Source organism: Haemaphysalis longicornis, unplaced genomic scaffold (assembly GCF_048455015.1).
Source record: "Haemaphysalis longicornis isolate Haplotype H1 unplaced genomic scaffold, Haemaphysalis longicornis Haplotype H1 scaffold_1, whole genome shotgun sequence".
Classification (NCBI taxonomy): Eukaryota; Metazoa; Arthropoda; class Arachnida; order Ixodida; family Ixodidae; genus Haemaphysalis; species Haemaphysalis longicornis.
In genome coordinates this window covers 109,456,924-109,477,632 of record NW_027526203.1, presented here as the reverse complement: position 1 = coordinate 109,477,632, position 20,709 = coordinate 109,456,924, and the positions used below count along the sequence as shown (strand labels likewise).

The 20,709-nt window shown below is 47.0% G+C and overlaps 1 protein-coding gene across 1 annotated transcript; it reads right to left on the bottom strand.

The window, feature by feature from the left end:
- Window positions 1-7,843: 7,843 nt before the first annotated feature.
- On the bottom strand, window positions 7,844-17,776 carry LOC144178988 (uncharacterized). Its single transcript, XM_077707151.1, has 2 exons — window positions 17,619-17,776; window positions 7,844-8,517 (listed from the first exon to the last, which is right to left on the bottom strand). Exons 1-2 carry the CDS (start codon window positions 17,634-17,636, stop codon window positions 8,092-8,094), a joined length of 444 nt encoding a protein of 147 aa, XP_077563277.1. The 5' UTR covers window positions 17,637-17,776; the 3' UTR covers window positions 7,844-8,091.
- Between the last annotated feature and the right edge of the window lie 2,933 nt (window positions 17,777-20,709).

Below are 20,709 nucleotides of genomic sequence, written 5' to 3'. Positions count from 1 at the left end.
GGTTAGAGCGGCGGACGCCGCTGCTGTAGCGCGGCCGTGAGTCAGAGAAAGAAAACGGAGAGGAGCGTCGTTCGAAGAGTGAGGCTGCGGAACCGAGCCATCCTGATGTGCTAACTTGGGGCTACACCATCGCGCGACACAAGCGCAGAACAATGCGTCAAGTGAGCATAGTGATTCCCATTTATACCGACGTAAACTTGTTACTGTAGTAAGTCTGAGAATTGCGAGAAAGCTGAGGGAACTTTTATAATCGCTATTTATCAGAACCAGTCTCTACTTTTGTGTTTTGTAATACCTCTTAAAACACAGCCGAATTGGTATTCACCAATTTAGAAAACGGAGTCCCATTCGTAGCATGCAGTGCGCCAAAGGGAGCGTTTCTCTAGCGGCCTGATGTGTGCATGTGGTCTCTACATTTTGTTTTCCCGCCCTGTAAAGCAATCCTTAACGTATATTTTCCGTACGATCACTTAATTCCGTCGGGTGCCGGTTACGCTGCAGGTGCTGCCGAACAAGTTAATCAAGTCGTGCGAAGGCACTGCGCAACGGAGCCGAAGCTGGACCGAAAGAGGCCTAAACAACAGCTGCTAAAGCAGACGACAAAGCCGTACCGCCGCCGTCGGCGAGCAGGCACTTCCGCGCGGAGAACGCTGGGTAAATTCGCCGTGTCATCTCTAGTGTTCTCTGTGAGTGAAACCCTCTGCCCCCTCCCCTCCTACCGCCACAGCCTCCGCCGCGTTGGGATTTTGTTGTCCCGCAAGCCACGAAAGAATCGTTGGCTGGTAGAACTATAAAGGTATCCTTTAAAATTTGTGCTAATACTAGGATTTGGTCATGTTCACATTCCCCCAATTTGTAACCCAGCTGCGAGCACCGGAGAGAAGCTAATGGGCAAGGAAATGCAAGGAAAAGCAAGAAAATAAAGCAAGGAAAATTTTTTGTTCCTGCGTCCATTTGTGGTGTATATCTTTTACACGTTTTTTCTTAATTAATCGAGCTTCGTATGTGCTTTAGCTATCCTAAACTGTGCTTTGCTATTCTTTGCTGTGCTTTGCTATTCTTTTGCTATCCTCCGTGCAAAGTATGGAGACAGATGAATAACTTTAGGTGGTCACCATTGGGCTACGGTGATGTTGAACTAGTGTTTTGGTCATCAATGGTAGTCACCAGATGGTCTCAACGTATTTTTGATAATAAGAAAAATTCTAATGACTTGTTCAAGCGATAAAGCCCCAGCCATGAATGACAAAGTACACTCTTGAGTGCGGTAATTGACACTGAAATCATCCACTCGGACAAGATAGCGCTGGTTGCTCAGAACATTACTCGCAATGGCTCAGAAGCTGAAACGTTGTGTCACGTAATAACTGCACCCCATCATAGCGGGCCTAATTATTGGCCGTGGTGTTACCGCTTAGACAGGAAATATACGACACCAAAGTGTTTTGATGACTTGTTTTAGGCTCCGAGAGGTGATCAGAGCATCAAGTTTTGTACATCAATTATTGCTTACTTGCTCTATTAAGTGTTCTTCACTCGCATATATAGGTATCGTAAACCGGAAACTTGTGGCAATGGGGCATGCATGCAAACTTCTGTTTAATAAGTTTAATACACACTTTTGTTTTGAGCTCATTGCTCTCTCAAAACGTTGCCGCCGATGTCTTTGCAGACATTTCGTGAGATCTTACGAACAGGAACTAGTTTTATGAATGCTATGTCATTATCCAAATTGCCTTTTTCGAACACAATTACGGGGCATGCATGGGATTTCACCAAGGAGCAAACAAAACCTCGGTGGAGTTTTCAAGGAGTCATAAATGGTGTAACTATTGTGACTTTAACTAAAGATTTAGGCATTCAGATTGCAATTGGGCAAATGTACACAGGGCGTACAGTTGTAAGAAACCAGAAACCCAATCAAGCGAACTTAGACGTGATATACTGCAAAAATGAAAATTCGCCACACTTTAAAAGTAACCTTGTGCAACTTATTGCACAATGCGAGACAAATTTGATGTAATTAGTAGCAAATGAACACGGAATCTACGTTATTTTGAAACATTTGACAAATATGGGATTATTTAGAGCCTTGTGAACAAATTCGTTATGAAACTCTGAGTGATGTTATTTGAAACAATATTTACGTTTAAATACGCAAAACACCAGTGGTGGCAACAGTTTGATGTTGGACGTTGTCGCATAACCAATGAGGTCGGGATTAATACCTCACCGTTCTTGCGTTCAATGCACGTACCAAAAAAGGCATTACCTCGGATATTTCCATAATGGTAGAAGCAATTATTGGAAAATCTACTCATGAAAAAAAATGGGAAAAAGTAAAATGTTTCCCGTATGCCGTACGTTACGAAATTCGCTATGCAGCAGGACATGGTGCCGTCGAGTCCCCTTTTATGAAAGTTTTTCTTGGTAGGCAATCATTTCCCCCATCACTATAATCAGTAATTACAACCTTTCAGCTAAACTCTTGCTTGTAAGGGCACGCTTTGAACAAACGGCCCACCTATGGCAGCGCAAATGTTTCCCACCTTTCCCAAGAAGGCCATGGTCGATGGACTCGCTTCCAAGAGGCTGGATTCACCTGTAGTGCAGCGCAGCGTGTCAGACACAGTGCACTGTAATGGAGGATACTGCAGACAGCACGAAGAGCTCAGTTTCTTTATGCGTGCCGTTGCACTTTCCGGTATACTTGCTAACAAGACGGGAGCCAATGAGAGTGTAAAGCCGGAGCTGTGCAGTGTTCTATCGCAAAACATATACCGCACACACGCACGCACACATCCGCCTACTCCGTCCAGACATGTTTACGTCCGCGCGTGGCTTCTTATTATAGAATGGAAGACTGAAGGGGAGAGATAAAACAGCGCGTTGCCCTTACGACACTCCCGTGAAATTGGAGGAAGGGCAAACTGATGGGGCGATACGCGAAGTCCGTGGCTAGTCTGGAGGTTAATTTCGTCAATCTATGCGTCGGGGCCAGTAATCAGGCAGTGGCTGCACGTGGCTTACCGTGCTACCCACTCGCCGCCGTGCGCAAGGACGAATGAGAGCACAAAGGGTCACAAGGACTGCGGCGGCCTTTCGGCGCTGCTCTCTACGAACTAGCGACGACAGGCTCCGCAGTATGTGTGCTGGAATCGCACTCTCCAAATAGAAACGGCGAGCCCGCTTTGCCTGAGTGCATCTGGTCTTCTTACTGGGCTATCACCGCGTCCCAGTAAAAAGACAAGACAACAACACTAGACTCGGAAACGGGACCTACTCGATGGGAGTTTGCGCAACGCAAAACATCATACTTGTATTGCGCAATTGGACAACGCCCAAAGCATTTTTCCAGTCCCGTGATGTGCGGTATCGGAGCGTCGTCATTGGCCTGCTCAGGTTACGCAATGGCAAAGATTGGAATTCAGGTTGCGTTGTCGTTCTTAACGCGTAGCTTGATTTCCCTAAATAAAACAGAAAACTGCTTGGACTAATCTTTATTTTAATCACTGGACTTGTTGTTACGGGACGTTCATGTCCCTTTTAGCGTTTTTCTCGGCCAAATTAGCGGCCAACAAAATTCGCGCTAACGAAGCCGGAGACTAAGCATAACGTTACTTACCTGATTTCCCTCCCGTGGAGTTGTTGCGTATGGAACATGGCGACAATAACTGGGGAAAACCATACAGAAAGTTTGCCTAAAGAGCCAGAAGTAAGTGGTAAAATAGCAAAATCGACAGTTGGGCTAGTGGCGTTTTTATATCGTTAAGTAGCGCTTCAAACAGGTCGACAGTAGAGAATATACACACGACTTGTGTGTCTTCTCTGCGTCTAGTGACCGCGCTAGACACACGTGTGTCTAGCGCCGTCGTGTGCGTCTTCTCTGCTGTCGTCCTGTTTCAAGCGCTACTTAACGAGGCAAAATAGCAATCTTCTACCCGCAACCAGATCTGTGCTAACAACTTCCCCGGATGTGGCTGAATTCAAAGTCCAACTGGGGTTACCCACTTCCCGAATTCATTGTCACCCTTCTCAATTTCTACATGCGCCCACATCGCAGTTTTCGCTAAGAATGTGGTGGAAGCGTGTTTCGCGTCTGTAAACAGGCAGAGCCTGAAATGCCCATTACCATACGATGAGTTGAATCATAGCCACACAATCCCGTCCGTACGCTGAGTTATTTGCCAGAAACTGAAGCCATCCAAGCTATCACCTTTTACATGTTCACATTTGCAAGCTGAATGTACCCAATCGTCAAAATGCAGGTATGCAGGCAGTCATACCTGGGTGAGCCCAATTCGGAGGAACTTGGAAGATGGGGCTATACATCGTTATTCGTTCTGCAAACCTGCGTAGCTTGCGCTACAAAACAAACACCCCAATGCACCTGGTAATTTTCCACGATAGAGCCGAAATTAAGAGAATTTTTAAGCATAGCTTCGGAAATTAAAACATCCTAGCTCAAAGATATCATCAGCACTGGGCATCAGATGGACGCCTCGACATTGTAAGCAAAGCTTGGCTCGATGCAGATTACACCGACAAGTAACCAAGGTGGAGTTTTTGTTTGCTGCGGGGGGATGAACACGAGGGCAAAAGCAATTTAGCCCCTCTCGGAACTGGTCTCAAGTACGGGTCTAAATAAGCTTTAAATAAGAATCTGAATAGCAATTTAAATAAGCTTTAGATTCTATGCCAGTCCCCCAAAGGGGTATGTGGCACGGAGAAAGGAACAATAACGACCCCTTTCGTTCTGGCCCTCGCAGCGTGTTGGGATACCACAGTGGTAACCCGTCAGCGGAAGCGAGTATGGTATGCATAGTCAATATTGCTTTCTAATTACGGAAGAGGAAAACATCAACAAGAGGACAAATTTCTCTCGCCTTTGTAAAGATTGCAACCTTTCAAAATCTATAGCGGTAAAAGTACGGGCATAAAAAGAATTATATGGGACTTGCATGAAATCCCAACGCAAGAATGGGGAGAATTTCGCACTGGAAATATGAACATGTCTGCAACGTTTACAGCGGAACGGGACGAAATGCCTTGAAAACACTTTTGCCCGAGTTTTTCTTACTTTGTGAAAACTACCCTCGCGCAAAAAGAGATCCTCTCAGCAAACACCCTACCATCCGGCAAATCGAAAAGATCCACAACGAATCGCATTAGGCACGCTAGATTTCTTGAAAGTTTGCATGCACTTTAAGTGGGGGGTGGGCGGAAGGGGGCGACCACGGGAAACCTTCTTAATTAGGCTTGATAGCTGCAATACAAGTTTCGGGTTGTATTACAGAACGTCGGTGTGCGACAAAGCATGTTGACATCCTTGCTCCCTGTGAACCCCACGCTGCGCTTGATACGTCCACATAAGATGGGGGATGCGGGCAAATAGAAATCTGCCATTTTAAACGCAAATGTCTCAGTAAGAGAAGCAAGGGTACGAACAGATCAACGGCCCGTTCTTTAGAATAAAGCGACGTTGAATAGATTGTCTAGGTTTATTACTTTGTATTCACGGCCCCTTTAAAAGTGCCGTGAATACGATGTACAACCTTGTTCAGCTAGAAAAACTACCCTTTGAGAAATACGATGGTCCATTCCAGCAACAAAAGACGGTCTTTTTAAGCGAGAAACGGCACGAAATAATGCACATTTTCATTTTTATTTTTCATTTTATTTCATTTTCGCGGTATATATAAGGGTAAGAAGGGTAGTAGGGACTCAGTAGAAGCCAGCACTTAAACATTTCTATCAACGTGTTAGCTGAACGTTAGCATTCGAGTGATAAAATCAAATGAAACTACCGGCGCCGCTAAAATTTTAAAGTCATGTTCTTTATGGGGGTTTTGGTCGCCAGCCGCCAATAGCACAAAAAATATACTGAATTGTCCTAAAGTCATTGCCACAAAGTGACTGGGTAGTCGCCAGTGCCCCATCTGTTTTCGTTATTATGCTGAGTATTTTTTGGTTCGAAGCTTCGAAATAAATTGGTTTCACTGCTGTATGGATAAAGAAAGATGTCCAATGAATGAAAATAGTGTTTTTTTCTTCATGACCCTTTAAGCAATGATTGGGTTGCACTGTTGGCACGCAGCATCCAAAGTAACTGATGGCATCTCTCTACCCCCCCCCCCCCGTCACCCTCGAGTGCCGTTGTTGTCATCCAGGGAATCCAACTTGTAAACTCTAACCTCCCTGTGTTTCAATGTTCGGTTCGCATTTTGGCGAAATGGGGTTGCGTAACGTGGTGCGTGGCCGTAGCTACGTCGGCATGAAGACAACTTGCATGCGCAAGCGCAGGAGACTGAGCGTACGCTTTTTGTGTCTTTGCATGCATATTCTTGTTTGATGTAAGTGAACACAATGTATCCCCCTTCATACAAGCAGGTTGACATGAGGTATGATGTAGGCTAGATTTTCACCGTGAGATGATTCTGGAGGAGACCTACCTTGTGTCATGAGGCAATGTTGGGCTTACCTGTCTGCACTAGCTGTATTGCTCCGGTGAGGCGGGACTTGCCGAATGATTGTACGGTCATTCATTGTGAGACCAGTGCCTTTCATTGCGAGCCGACATGGAGAATTTTCAATGCTTAAAGCGTTTGATAGAAAGTGTACGTACCGTCAGGGTGCCTCTGCATGGAGTTTGTCTTCCGCAGAAGACGAAATCCCGGTATACATCAATGGTACGAGCTGAAAAGCTTCGAGGTTGCCTTAAACACTCACCCACTCCCCTGCGCTATCTCCTGTGTTCGAAATCTGCCGTTTGTGCAGATTGCCACGCCACAGGGCGCACGTTTGTGTTGAGCGTCTACCGGGGGTGTTGAGCGTCTGGTTGAGCGACTACCGTTCAGTTGCTAACAATGTTTCGATTCACTTAAAAAAAAAACATTCAATGTCCTGCTTCAGTCATAAGTTTGTTGTAAGTATAATTTTCTGCATTGTACATGATGATGGTAAAATTTGAAAATATGCTTAACAATACATCACTTGACTGAGACATTTTTTGTCACTCCGTGTTTTTGCAACGCGCCATATGAAATCAGGTTTGAAAATGGGAAGAGAAGGGAAAAATTGGAAAGCAAGAGAAATAGAAGGAAGTATGAAAGCATGAGGGAAAATCACAGATAGTCAGGAAATCTCTAACCGTGGTCGAGTTTGCAGGTCGGCATACGGGCAGAAAGTTCATTGTCAACCTGCAGTATCTGTGTTTTTGAACCGAGCGGTTGAAGTCATCCAGTTTATTCCACGGCGGACAAGCCCCCCTGAGCGCGTTGTCCCGAGCTGTCCTTGCTCACGTGCCAATACAGGGCCCATTATCGACAGATAACTGTCAAGAAAACAAGATGTACTGTCAGTATTTAGGCACGTTGTGAAAATTGTGCTAGGCTTCCCAATTGCAACCTGGCCTTGTTCAGATGCTCCCAAAAATCTCACTCAAGGTCACGCGATGTCACCACCAAACACCTTCCGCCCAAATGTTCACTTATTCGAAAAGAACCTCGCTATACCTGTATTGCCGCTCGTCGGCTGTCCAATTTCAGAAACTGAATCTTCGTTTCTGTCTCGTTATCTCGCTTCTTTGAAGCCAATCCGGCTCTCACACACCGTTTCTCTGTCGCCAACCCACTGTACTTCACAATCGCTTTCTCTGTGCTTTGCTCTATCCCTGTATACTAGGAGCCAATGATGACCTATGTGGCCCTGAGTTAAATTGTGAAAGAAAGATTCCATTGCTTACCAGAGACGAGAGAAAGTAGTCGACTCGAAATCCCAAAATATGATTGACAGCCAAGAAAGATCAGGGTAGTGACTACCTTTTCGCAAAAACACCACGACATGCCATAGCCACATTTATTTACAAAACAAACACCCTGTGAAACAAAAAGCAGAAAACACAAAGTGTGCTTTACAAAACACTAATGCCCAGAGGCAGGCACAAAGCAACCGGTTAGTTTCTCAGCTTGTTTGGAGTCGCACTCAAGCGACAAGCTTGGTCACGAGATGAGAAATCCCCCGGCCACCCTGGCCAGGAAGGGTGCCGTCTTGCAGGTGCCCAGGGCCCGCGTGAACGAGTCGTCATCCTGCTCAGAAGCGTCCCCCACGACTGCCGCCACGACTCCCTCCATTGTCAAGAACACCACCTCGGCTACCTCCGCGAGAGCCGCCCAAGCCACCAACGCCGCCGAGGCCGCCGCGGCCAGTGTTGCGACCAATACCACCACGTTCACCAAGACCACTGTCGCTGCGGCCACCAACACCTCCGCGTTCTCCAAAACCGCCACGGCTGCCGCTCGAGCCTCCGAAGTCGCTGCCGCCTCTGGAGCCCCCTCTGCTTCCGCCGAGGCTGCCGCTGCCAAAGTTCCCAGAATGGCGATCGCTGCCTCTGCCATAGTCACTGCCTCGGCCGCTGCTGCTGCCTCTGCTTCCTCTGCCGCCTTGTCGTTCTTCGATGCCCTCCAGTGCGTAGCTCGAGCACACGGCGATGGCTAGAAGACCTCCCAGAAGGAGCACCTGCACAGGTGAGCACGTCCGCTGCCTGTGAGTCATCAAACGCTGCTGTTAACACGCGATGCGTCATCTTACATGGAAGGCATACCTTTGAGCGGTATACTTACTGGCTTTCTGCCAACTCGGAGGGTGATTACCTATAAAACCATGCGAATAAAGGAAAATTTGGACAAGCGCCCGATATTGTAAACTTGTGGGTAGAACAAAATCACTAAATAACTGATTTTCATGGGCTAAAAAATAATTTATGAGCATAGCCTACTCACATAAACGTTTAGGAAATGTTAAACTTTCAGATACTTCCAAATGATGCGGCAGAGACTTGTACGCAGAACTTGTCGTTGTGAACCATACTGAAGAGTGAACTTAGAAATCTGGTGCTCCTCGTAATTTAAATTGAAATGAATGGTATTTCGATGATAGGAAACATAAATTCTTAATACGCATATATTGGCATTTAGGACTTCATTTTTATGTCGCAATGAACTTCTGAGCATGAAGGAAGGTAAAGCCAAATGCATGCAAGCCTTCCTACCAAAATTACAGTGTGTGTCTCATCCGGATTCACTTTTTCGACGCATTAAAGTTGTTGAGCGACCTGCATTCGGATCGGAACTTCCAAGCTCGATTGCGTGTTCATTTCATAAAACCTCCTGCCGTTGCACCATAAAAAGTAGTTCTTGGGCTGACTTCACATCTAGAATCGAACGTGAGGTCCATATTCAAACCAAAGCCCCCCTCTTTACGGTACGACAGTTTGTAGCTGGGCGAATCGGTAGGTTTATAGCTGTTGTATTTATGTCTCTATGTGGTATTCTCACGGGATGAGGGGATACGCAGAGAGGACATCATTAGGGGGGAGGAGGCCTTTCTTGCAGCTGGGGGAAGCACAGCATCCTTGATAGCTGAAAATAGGTGTAGGACTTACTAGCACGTTCGTGCTCTCTCCCCTGCTCGTACATCTCGTTAAGCCTCCATAGTCCATTCTGTGCGCAGTCACACCGGCTCGCTGCCTTAAATTTCGTTCTCCGTCATGTGCGCAGTCTTTAACTAGGCTGTTGTGCGAATAAATTAACAGTATGTTGTGGATGGAGTATCCGAATGAAGACGGTAGGCTCACCAATCAAGCATCCATGCAGAAAACAGGAGACAACCACTTAGCCATTCTGACCCAGCTATATCAGCAACCCTTCAATGTGAATGTTTGCTTGATGAGGGTTTGTTTTCAGACCCCAGTCCACGCAGGAAGGAGCGCGAAAGTGATATCGGGGCAACCACAGATAAAAAATAGGCTTGAGTCCATTTTTTACTGGCACTGGTAAGAGCCGAGGAGATGTTCGGAGGAGACTTCGTAACAAAGCATGCCTCTTTTTAGATGCAACGCATCTCTTTAACTCGCCTTGTCCCGCGTCGTTGTCGCGGCGTAGTCCGCATCCCTCCCCAATTCTCCTCGCCGCGGCAGCTTCGCGCTCCGCCGCTCTCACCGCAGCGCCATCTGTGCGTCAGCGCGGTCAGCGCGCAGCTTGCGCTCGGCTGCGCTCGCTCCCGTCGCCGTGCCAGCTGTGCGTTAGCGCGCAGCTTGCGCTGGGTAAAAAATTTACACCATCTTCCCGCGAGGGGAACCATGGGGTAGACGCGACGCATCGGGGGTGAACATGCTGCGTAAATAGGATACTCAACAACAGCAATCCACACGCTGACATCGCTAACATAACGGAAACGCAACGACAACCCCCGATGCGTTGCATCTACCCCATGGTTCCCCTCGCGGGAAGATGGTGTAAATTTTTTCACGTTCCCCGAACCCTGCTAATATTAGCTTTGTTACTTCAATGTACTTGGCCTATTCGGAATATATCCATATCAGCCGTATTACACGCTGTTACCATCACGACGTTATTAGGAAGCTTTATAGGAAGAGCTCGTGGTACCATGTGCTCGTTATTCGTTCGCTGGACAGAAAAATTCCTCGGGGCACTTAAGTCTGCTTACGGGCTTTGAAGCAGAAAGTTCGGCTAAACTTGATGACAACTTCTTTACTGCTGCATGGTATTTGCGCCTCCTACTTCGGTTTTGTTTCTGTCTTGTGGCGCAAATTACTTTGACCGTGTTCTTTTCTGATACACTGTGTTTGTGCCTGATTGTTCTCGTCCATTTCTTCGTCTTGCAGCGCGAATTGCGTGAAGAAGTAGCGTCTCAGAGTGAGACACGCTAGAGCTTCCCTAGAATCAGGGTTCTGCGCGGCAGATGTGCACCTGTTTTACTCAAGTGCCATCACGTTGAGGTGTCACGTGGTACGCACGATTCTGCAACTTTATCGGTTTCAATTCGCAGTTTTAGGAATTTTGTGAGCTGGGCACATTAGCCCTTGAAAGCTGACTCTTGGCGAATACCCAAGTGGGCATTTACAACGAAGAAAGGAACAGCAACAACGACAACTTTTGTTCTACCGCTCACAATTGCTGGGATTGGTCACCCTCGCCTTGATTTTCCTTTTTTTTTCAAAACTTTTTCCAACCGGTCTAAATTATCTTTTCTAAGCGTCTCGTGATTAGATAGGAATTCCATCTATTTTAACCATCCTCTGTTGATTGGCCGATCCGGTATGTACCATATCTAAAGGCGCAAAAACAACAACGACAACAACAACAGCACAGTGGCAGTGTATCCGGCTCTACTATGAGACATGGGATTTAAATCTCGTCGCATCACGCATGTGTTTTTATATATTTTCTTTTTGCAGTGGTAGCCAGTTTCTTGACTGGACAACAACATCGGCGGCTTTTCCCACAATGGGGGGCCAAGGCTTTCGCCTATAAAAGCCGCCCTATAACGGAACGTTCAAGAGCATCGTGCTGTTCTTGGTTCGCTTTTCAGTGCCTGGTTTTCTGTTTCCGAGTGAAGCTGTTGTGATACCTCGGCAAAAATATTTATTGCCCCATTGCCCAAGTATTAACAGTAGCGGAAAATCTTTGGGGTGAAGTTATTTACGTTAATGCCATTAACATTATATAGCCGCCGGTGTGGCGTTACCCCTGTGACGTTACCCCTGTGACGTTACCTTTGTAACGTGTGTGACGTTGCCCTTACTCGTCCATTGGATGTAGCCCTCATTGAGACAGCCGTCTTTCACCCCTTTACGTCACCGTCACGTCACCATCTTCTGTCATGGGCGACGGTTGCTCGGGCGAGTTCTCGCCGAAAACGGTGCGACGGGGACGGGAAGCCGATCTCTACGTTTCCATTCCGTCAAGGCGACGGGACCACGCCCCGTGGTAAACCAGCCAATCAGAGAACAAATTTTTACGGCTAAATTTAGCGAAAAATGAGCACTCGTAAAAATCTAAGCCATTTTTATTACTTTTCAGATTAAGCACGCTCAATTCTAGGCTGAACAGATCACTAGGCAGACGATTCTGTACTCTGACGGAGAGCTCCAGTACGAACGCTACTCTGCTACGTCTGCATCTCTGCATCTCCATCGCGGTTTTTTGACGTGACGGTGCTGTGACGGAGAAGGTGACGGCTGAGTGAATGAGGGCGCAGGCGGTGCTTTACCCACCGTCAACCTACCGTCAACCGAGCAATTAACGCATGGTGTATTCTATACGGATGTTTATCATGAGGCAAATATTCCGATCGATACGTTGAAGTCGCCGCAGCGGGGGTCGGGGATCTGCGGTAACATTGCGATATTGGTAGGGCGGCAGACTTGGGTTCAAAAACTAAATTATCTTCACCCCTCCTTCTCTTCCCTTCCCCCTCCCCTACGTTTCTGCACGCTCCGTGGCCCCAATTTCCGCTTCCTCACTTACGCCAAGGCTTCACACAAGGACATCTTGGAAGATACCAGAGGACAAATATACAACAAATAGGGTGGAGCAGGCCAAGACTAATAAACTTATTGAGAGCTGATACGTAGCAAATCACGTGGCAGCGGGTGCCACTGCAGGAGCGGTGAGAGAGCCTTTTTCGTAGCCGCCGACTTTAATGAACGAAGCTTCAAAAATAAATTAAACATAAAAGAAAGACAAATGGGAACATGCGAGTGGGATCTGAGGGTTTTAATGTTGCGCGGTGTTCTTTCGCAGTCGTTGAGCTCGTAGCACGTGATGTCGTACCTGGCAGCGCCATGTGTTGTTAGCACTCCCGAACAGCAACGTAAATCGCTGCAGAGGCTTAGACAGCAGGACGGACTCTCTGACCAGCGGCGTTGTATACTTCAGCCGCTACAGCAGATTATCTCACCGAGCCAAGCGCAAGCAGAACTTCTCATAGAACTCAACTACATGTTTCGTTTTGCGGGTAGACATTTAGTACACGTGATAGGAAGCACATTCTCTGATTCTCTAGTTTAACCACAGATCAAGTATCCAAATATCTCATATGTATTTACCCACCTGTCCACAGTCCTACGAACATTCCTACGCCTCAGTGTTCCTGCTAGCTGTTAAGGGTATGCATGCCGGTGTTAACCACGGTTTATGGTAAACAATTCACTTTGGTAGAAACGGCGCTGCCGTCCCTGCCGTCACCGTGGCACTTACTGAGAGACACTATTACCGTAAAGACGTTAGTTACGCAACAGCAGGTTCCAGCTTCGCTCATATCTCCAACTATACAGCGTACCGAATGGTTCATCATCGTCACCAGCCGATAGGCGGCAAAGTCCTGTACCAGTAATCTCTAATTATCCCGGTCCTGCGCGAACTGCGACCTATTTATCCCCTTAAACTTCCTGATCTCATCTGACGATCTAACTTTCTGCCGCCCCCTGCCACGCTTGCCTTCTCTCGAGCTCCACCCTGTTACCCTTAATGACCAATGGTTATCTTGCCTTCGTATTACATGCCCTGCCCACGTCCATTTCGTCTTCCTAAGTTCTACTAATATGTCCTTAACACGCGTTGGTTCCCTGACCCACTCCTCCCTCTTCTTGTCCCTTAATGTTACACCTATCATCTTCCTTTCCATTGCTCGCTGAGCCGTCCTCAATTTAAGTTGAATCATCTTAGTGAGCCTCCAAGTTTCTGCCACGTAGGTTAGTAGCGGTAAGATGCAGCTGTCCGAATGGTTACTTCACAATAACTATCGCGTCTCCTCCAGCAGGGCTGCAATCGCGGTGGTTGTGTCATGCAATCCCAGCAGTGTCGCGCGTGCTGAGTAATATAATATACTCTATGTTTTTTTTACAGCAGCCATATTTATTGTTTGGATCACACCATAGCGCGATAATGATGCAGGAAATGTTCCCAAAAAGATACATTGCTTCACTCGCCCCTAGTGAAGAGCTTGTTAAGGGACTTCGTAACAGTTCACACTTAGTTCCACCTAGGATCATTGAAAAGTTCGATCATAAACCTGTGATCAGGAGTTACGCAGACACCTTCATACTGCTCGTACCCAGTGTTTAGGTGTTTTCTATTCATTCTCTAAACAACCGGGTTATATCTGAATTTGTTGTGTGGTGAACACATCAAGTTATTGTACACTCCGTAGTAAAGGCACAAACAAAATGTGCGAAGAATTTCAACCATGATGGATTCGTATCTCCTGACACAACAGCTTAACTATAAGGTGCGCGGCAGTGAACAGAATAGTTTCAGTTCATGTCCAGAAATTAAGAGGAGAAGTTAGGTAAAGTCTGCAAGCGGAGATGGGCTTGCCCATGTGTTGTGGGGGCCGAAGCTGGGCTTGCAGTCAAAATAAAAAAAGCAGTGAATTCGGTTTAACATGCTTGTTTTAACGCTAAAAAAACCGTACTGAAAAACGACGTCCATAAAACTTGGCATGTCCCCGTTGTGTTATCGCAAATAATTCAACATCTTAGATAATATCGTACACAAAAGAAAACCATGCCCACGCTTAAACAGAACTAGGAACTGCACTAAAATCGGTTGGCCGTGCTGTACTTTCATGAGTGTGAGTGAAAATTTAGGCTACAGTGATACAATATTATTATTATTTATATTCACACTTCAAATTTTCAGAGCATTACCCAGCACGCAGAAGCCACATGGCTTGTGTGCGTTGCTGTGCAGTCACAGGAGCATGCATGCGAATGGGGTCCTTGGGAATAAAAAGCAGAAAGATACAAACATCGCGAGGACAATGTCTCAGGTACTGCCGTGCCAGAAAAAAAAGGAAAGAGAGAGAGAGAGAGAGAGAGAGAGAGAGAGAGAGAGAGAGAGAGAGAGAGAGAGAGAGAGAGAGAGAGAGAGAGAGAAAACATTTTTATTGAGCTTTATGTGGCTCAGGGGGCGGTTGTGGCCGCTGGCTTGTGCCGGGCGGCGACATCGGCAGCTCTGGTGACCAAGGAGGTTTGTACCTCTAGATCTGAGCTCCTTGCGCCTCCTCCCACTGCTCATCACAGGAAATTAGGGGAAAGGAATCTTTCGGGTACCCCCAGAAGATGTGGGGAAGGGTAGCGAGAGCGCCACATGCAAGGCATTCTGGGGAAGGGTACAATGAAGGGTGTATTCGGTGAAGTATAGCGGGATTAGGGAACGTGTTCGTCTGAAGGAGACGCCACGTGTGTTCTTCCGAATTAGTAAGGTTGGCGTGAGCCGGGGGGTACCTACGGCGGTCGAGGCGGTAATGAGCGGTTATTTCTTTGTACGTAAGGAGTCTATCTTTGGCGGATCTCGCCCCGTGATAGGGTTCGAGGCTGGCCCCGGCTCGGATTGTGAGCCCTCGAGCCGTATTGTGGGCAGCCTCATTACCAGCGAGGCCAGCGTGCGCCGGAGTTTAGACAAAGAATGAAACATTGCAAAGCGGCGAGGGACTTCTAGCCTACCTACACAGCAAAGGCGTTTAACCCTCACCCGTACAAAAAAATTGTCATGGTTTTAGCTACATCTAAAACAGCACAACGCACTGATTGATTGTGTGCAATCAATCGCATCAAAAATGTTATTGCCTGCTTGATATTCGTGGCTACTCGCTCGGATTGAATTGTGTTAAAAAATGTGGGACATAAAAGGCACGTGTTCTTTTATCGCAATGAGTGTACACACGTGGCAATAGAAACTTTTCAATGTGTCCTAGAGGCCGAGCTCTAACATTGTCAACTTTAAATTGATTCTAACAGAAGTGCTTGCTGATAAGTGATTCTGATAAAAGTGCATGTTATCAAGCTGCAGCTCCATGCTCGATAACAATGCTTCCCGCGCGTATTCCGTTTTGATTGCCCAATTTTGATTCCGAAATACCTTCCGACATCAGCAGCTTCCCCACACCCGAAGAAAAACTAAAAAGTTCGTTTGGAAAGCGGGAAGTACTCCCTACTTCTACTAACAAAATTTGTGGGCAGCGGAATGATGACAACGCGGATACGTGTAAACGTCTCTCACAACAGTTTGAGAACGCTCCTTTTACAGGTGCTTGAAGTTCTGATATATTTTGCTCATTCCGAGATACAAATTTTACTTTTACTCCACCCTAAGAAAAAAAAAAAGGTTTTCGTGCTCTGTTATTTTCCAATTTGCATTAGAGACAACCTCACAGCTCGGAATTTTCGCCGTTTTTATAGGCTCCTACGACGTAAATTTGTTGTCAAAAAGAAAAAAAAAATAGCCACCACATCCTCGTAGAAGTCTGCAAATTTTTATGTTTACAAGATAATAGAGAATAACCTTCATAAAAAAACGTTTGTCGTCTTTACACTTTGCAACTAAAAAAACATGCATTCCCCTGTTACAAATATGCAGCGCACGTTATTATTGAATTCAAGACTGTACCAACTAGCCCCTAAACATGCCTTTATTAACCCCTGTTATAGTCACGCTTGCTTTCCGAGAACCTCAGCTGATACGGGCGATACTTTATAAATGTCTGAATTTTTTTTACACGCGTATTACGCGTAATGTAAAGAGCCATACACGAGGGCGTGTTCGTGTTCCGTCGCCATCGCAGATTGGACCGCCAGTACTCGTAATCGAATCTGCGACCTCACGTATTGCAATGAAGTGTGTATTTGAATATTCAAGCAAAGCGGATAACCGTCTTTGTTTATAAGCACATTTTTTTTTAAATATAAGGTGAAGAAAAAGACATCTGACAATAAACTGAATTAGTACCCAAAATTCTTCTTTGTCAGAAGCAGAAAAAGTGAACAATGCAGGTCTATTAAAGTGTGAACGTAGATCACAATTATCCCCCCAGCCGAGTGCGAATTAGTGCATTCACATAAAACTGACTATTTCAGGCTCACTCTTAAGGCCAGGAAAACCTTACTGCCTATGTTTTTTTTAACAGCGAAGCTGTTGAGCAATCCGTTTGTGTATGGTGTCCACCGTTAAAAATACCAAGAAAACGCCGAGCGGTCGCGCACGCGTGGCCTGAGCACACGTTCGTCAAGCCAAGCATGCACACCTAAGGAGATTGGCCAACATTGTCCACAAAAATACTCCAGAATTCGCCGTATCGTGGCAACGCTTGCTTGGTACGAGAAAGGCAAGCCACAACGTACACCCCTCCTTCGTTCATCCTCGGGTCGTCGGAGCGCATGCACTCGGTACCGTAGAAGACCCGCGACTTGAATGTCGACGCTGCTGTAGGTGACCATTGAGTCCTCATGGCCCGGTCGCGGATGATTTGAACGACCGAGGAACAGGCCATGCTTCCAGAGGTTCGGCGTTCAACGCATCCGTGAGAAACGATAAGTAGCGCTTACAGAGTGGCTGGACGAAAACGTCGTCCAAAACGGCGAGTTCACTATGGCCTTGATCAACATAAAGTCATTGAAATGCCATGCCGCCGACGTCAACTACGACAACAGACCGTTACTAAAACGCAACTTTGCGTCCGTCAATGAACACCAAAATAGCTTCGCCATTCAAGTCTTGCGCCTGAGTGGAAGCTTCCCTGAATGTTTTTAACGCTGTGGCCGTGTAGGCCACTTGGACTCTGTTACTTCGGATAATAACTCTGCAGCTGCTTTTTTTCCTATGAGGATGATTGGTCATGTCGTGAGTTCGATCCAGCACACGCTAAAGAATGAACTTCACGTACACATTTCACAAATACAGGCCATCACCAAGCGAACTTGTATTTCTTTCGAGAGACCATTCTGTACTGGTTGCTCCATCAAATCTTTCACTTACCGTTTTGCTGAGACCCATGGTCGAGTGTTTACTTGTCGTGACTTTAAGGTTACCCTCTGCAGCTTGCGCACTGTGTCTAGCCTTGGCGATGGTCTTATATAAAGGGGAATCTTCCAGCTACCCCAGCTAAGCGTTCCAAGGCCTCCGATTAGTGTACTCTCCCGCCAACATTACGCACATATGCACAACGCTGGTCATGCATGCCAAAACTCGCACCTCTCCCTCATTTCTAGTGACGCTTTCAGCTCAACCGCTTCTTTTCCTCGTTCGTCGTTGAAGTTCCTCGTAAGGCATGTGATGTCAACAGATTTAATTATCTTTTCTCGCTATTGCCCAAATAATACTTGTTTATTTCTCTAAATACGCCCAACTCTTTTCACGTTGCTTTGATGCCGCCCTAAGGCACGCAGAAAGTTTGAGACTTAGAATCCAGTCCACCCATTTTGTTTGCGCAAGAACCAGTTCTCGGTTTTCGTCCCACGCTCTCAGCTCTACCTCGCGCATTATTCGTCTTCCCCTTTTGGCAACAGCACTGCCCATTATAATGGGCCACTCACACTTCTGAATGTTGATCAACGAGTCACATTTTCATTTGGCGCTCTGGAAACGGCCCAGCTCTGTTGCGTAAGCGCAAGTGGGAAATTACAAGAAAATACCGAACGGTCGAAATTAACGTGGTTTAAAACAGCCCACCTGGTGTTAAATGTAAATGTCGGGAATACTGATCGGTTGGGGAAACAAAACTTTTGTGTGGGTGGCTTAAAACTTTGTGGCTATGCCAACAAACCACTTACTCAGTTGGGGCGTTCTGTTCCGGTTACATTTTTATATCCCCCACCTCGAGTACTAATGCTGGTCCTGTCCGAAGAAATCGTAGTGGAAGACTCGGAAGAGAATTCGCAACACCTCGCTGAATGGTGGCGGGGGCACAGAGTCGGTTAACGGTCTTGCAAAGGTGTCAGTGTCGGCCAGGCGACCGGAGACGGACAGACGCTGCGCGGAGGGCCCATAGCCAAGGGAAGCGGCTACGGTAGTCAGCGGTGTGATGTCGCCGTTTATTGTTTTATTGATTGATTGATTGATTGATTGATTGATTGATTGATTGATTGATTGATTGATTGATTGATTGATTGATTGTGGGGTATGACGCGCCGAAGCAACGCAGGCGATGAGACGCACCGTAGCGGAGGGCTTCGGATTAATTTTGACCACCTGGGGATCTTTAACGTGAGCCGAAATCTCGCACACACGGCCGATGTCGCCGTTAGACGACATCGCACATTAGACGACCAGCTAAAGGTGCGGATGAAAGTATCAAGGTAGTGCGGGGCGACTTAATGCTGGATGACGCTCCTAACGCAGTGTCAAGATTTTACAGCATCATTGAGGCATTGAAGCGCAGGACCGGGGTAATCGGAGATTATTGGGAGAGGCCTTTGCCCTGCAGTGGGCGTAGATAGGCTGGTGGTGGTGATGATGATGATGCATATCGAACAAACCTGACGTGATCAGCGATTTAGTGGAGATAGAACTGCCGTATAAAAGGAAACAAGGAGGTGTCATCGCCAGCAGTCTGCGTACTTGAGAAGCAGTCATCGTCTGCACTGGATCACCGTGAATATTCCCGCTGTTTCCGTAGCCTGTCAGCTAGGGGCCTGGAAAATAGTCATGGCGTCGGCAACGGTTGGAGCTTCTTTTCAGGAAGGTTTCGAGCTCGTTTTCTGCCATTCTTACGAGAATGGGCTTACTTGACTCTTTCCACATTGCGGTATTATCTGTCTCGCTTGGGTTAATACCTTGCAAGTCATTGCGATTGCAATGAGTTGCGATGTTTTACCTGTTCGGCTGGCACCCGAGATCTAATCTGAAGGCGTGGGTTCGTTCCCCACTCTCGATGCGTGTTTTTTTCACTTTCTTATACCAATTCACAAATTATGATTACAAATTACGTCCCCCGGTATGCCCTGGAACGCAGCTCACTAACCCTTGGAGGAGACTGGACAATCTTCCAACTTGGTTTGTCTGGAGGGCTCCCGGCCGTGTGTCCCGCTATTGCCGCAATAGTATGACATCTATAGGCAACCCTCCCACGGCTTATTCCTACGCCCCATCACAACTCATTCAGGAGGCCACCGCTTATTCGCCGGTTACATCTACGCCCTCCGAAAGCCGTGACTTGGCCAGCCGCTGATCTTCATCTCCGCGAGGACGCTCGCTGTCTCCCATGCATCGTCGTCCTGCACCAACGGAAGCGGAAAACTAGGCGCCGCAGTTACGGAGGCAAAAATTGCGCTGTCGTCGATCTGCCCAAGACCTACTCTCTCTCCCGCAAACGTCATTAGTATTGCCATAGATGGCGCCGAAATTTTAGCCCTTGTCGACACTGGAGCCGCCGTTTCAGTCGTGGACGCCAAACTCTGCCGCCGCTTGAAGAAGGTCACGATGCCGCATTTTGGGCTCTTATTACGGTCTGCTACAGCTCATCCCATAGATCCACTTGGCGTGTGCACTGCCCGTGTCGTTATTTAAGTATTTAAGACGTCACATACGTTATTCAGTTCGTTGTCCTGCCTTCGTGCTCCCACGATGTAATACTGAGGTGGGACTTCCTTTCCCAGCATGGAGCTGTAATCGACTCTGGCCGTGCCGAAATAGAAGCTCTTCCCGTTCGTGGATCCTACCGTTTATGAAACGCCCGCTATTTCTGCCGCAGAAGTGGTCCTCGCTGAAGAAGTTAGCTATCCTCCTCATTCCGCTGTCCTTGCTTCTTTATCCTGCTCATATCTGTCCAAAGCGACAGTACTCTTTACGTCTTCTAACCTGTTTCACCAATGACGAAATCTTCGGCTTCCGTTCTCCCTACTTCCAATCCGTAACAGCAGAGCTACACTTCTCCTTTCTAACTACGGCTCGTGTCTCTGCACATTCCAACGCGGAGAGTGCGTCGGCCTCGTCGAGAGCGTCGTTTCTGTTGCCGCTGTGGATTTCCAGGACGATTTAACCACCCTTGACGTCAGTGGACTCTGCACTCCTGCAGCAGCGACACCCCCACCATTTTTAGATGTCTTTCTTCATGCCGTTTAAGACAAGC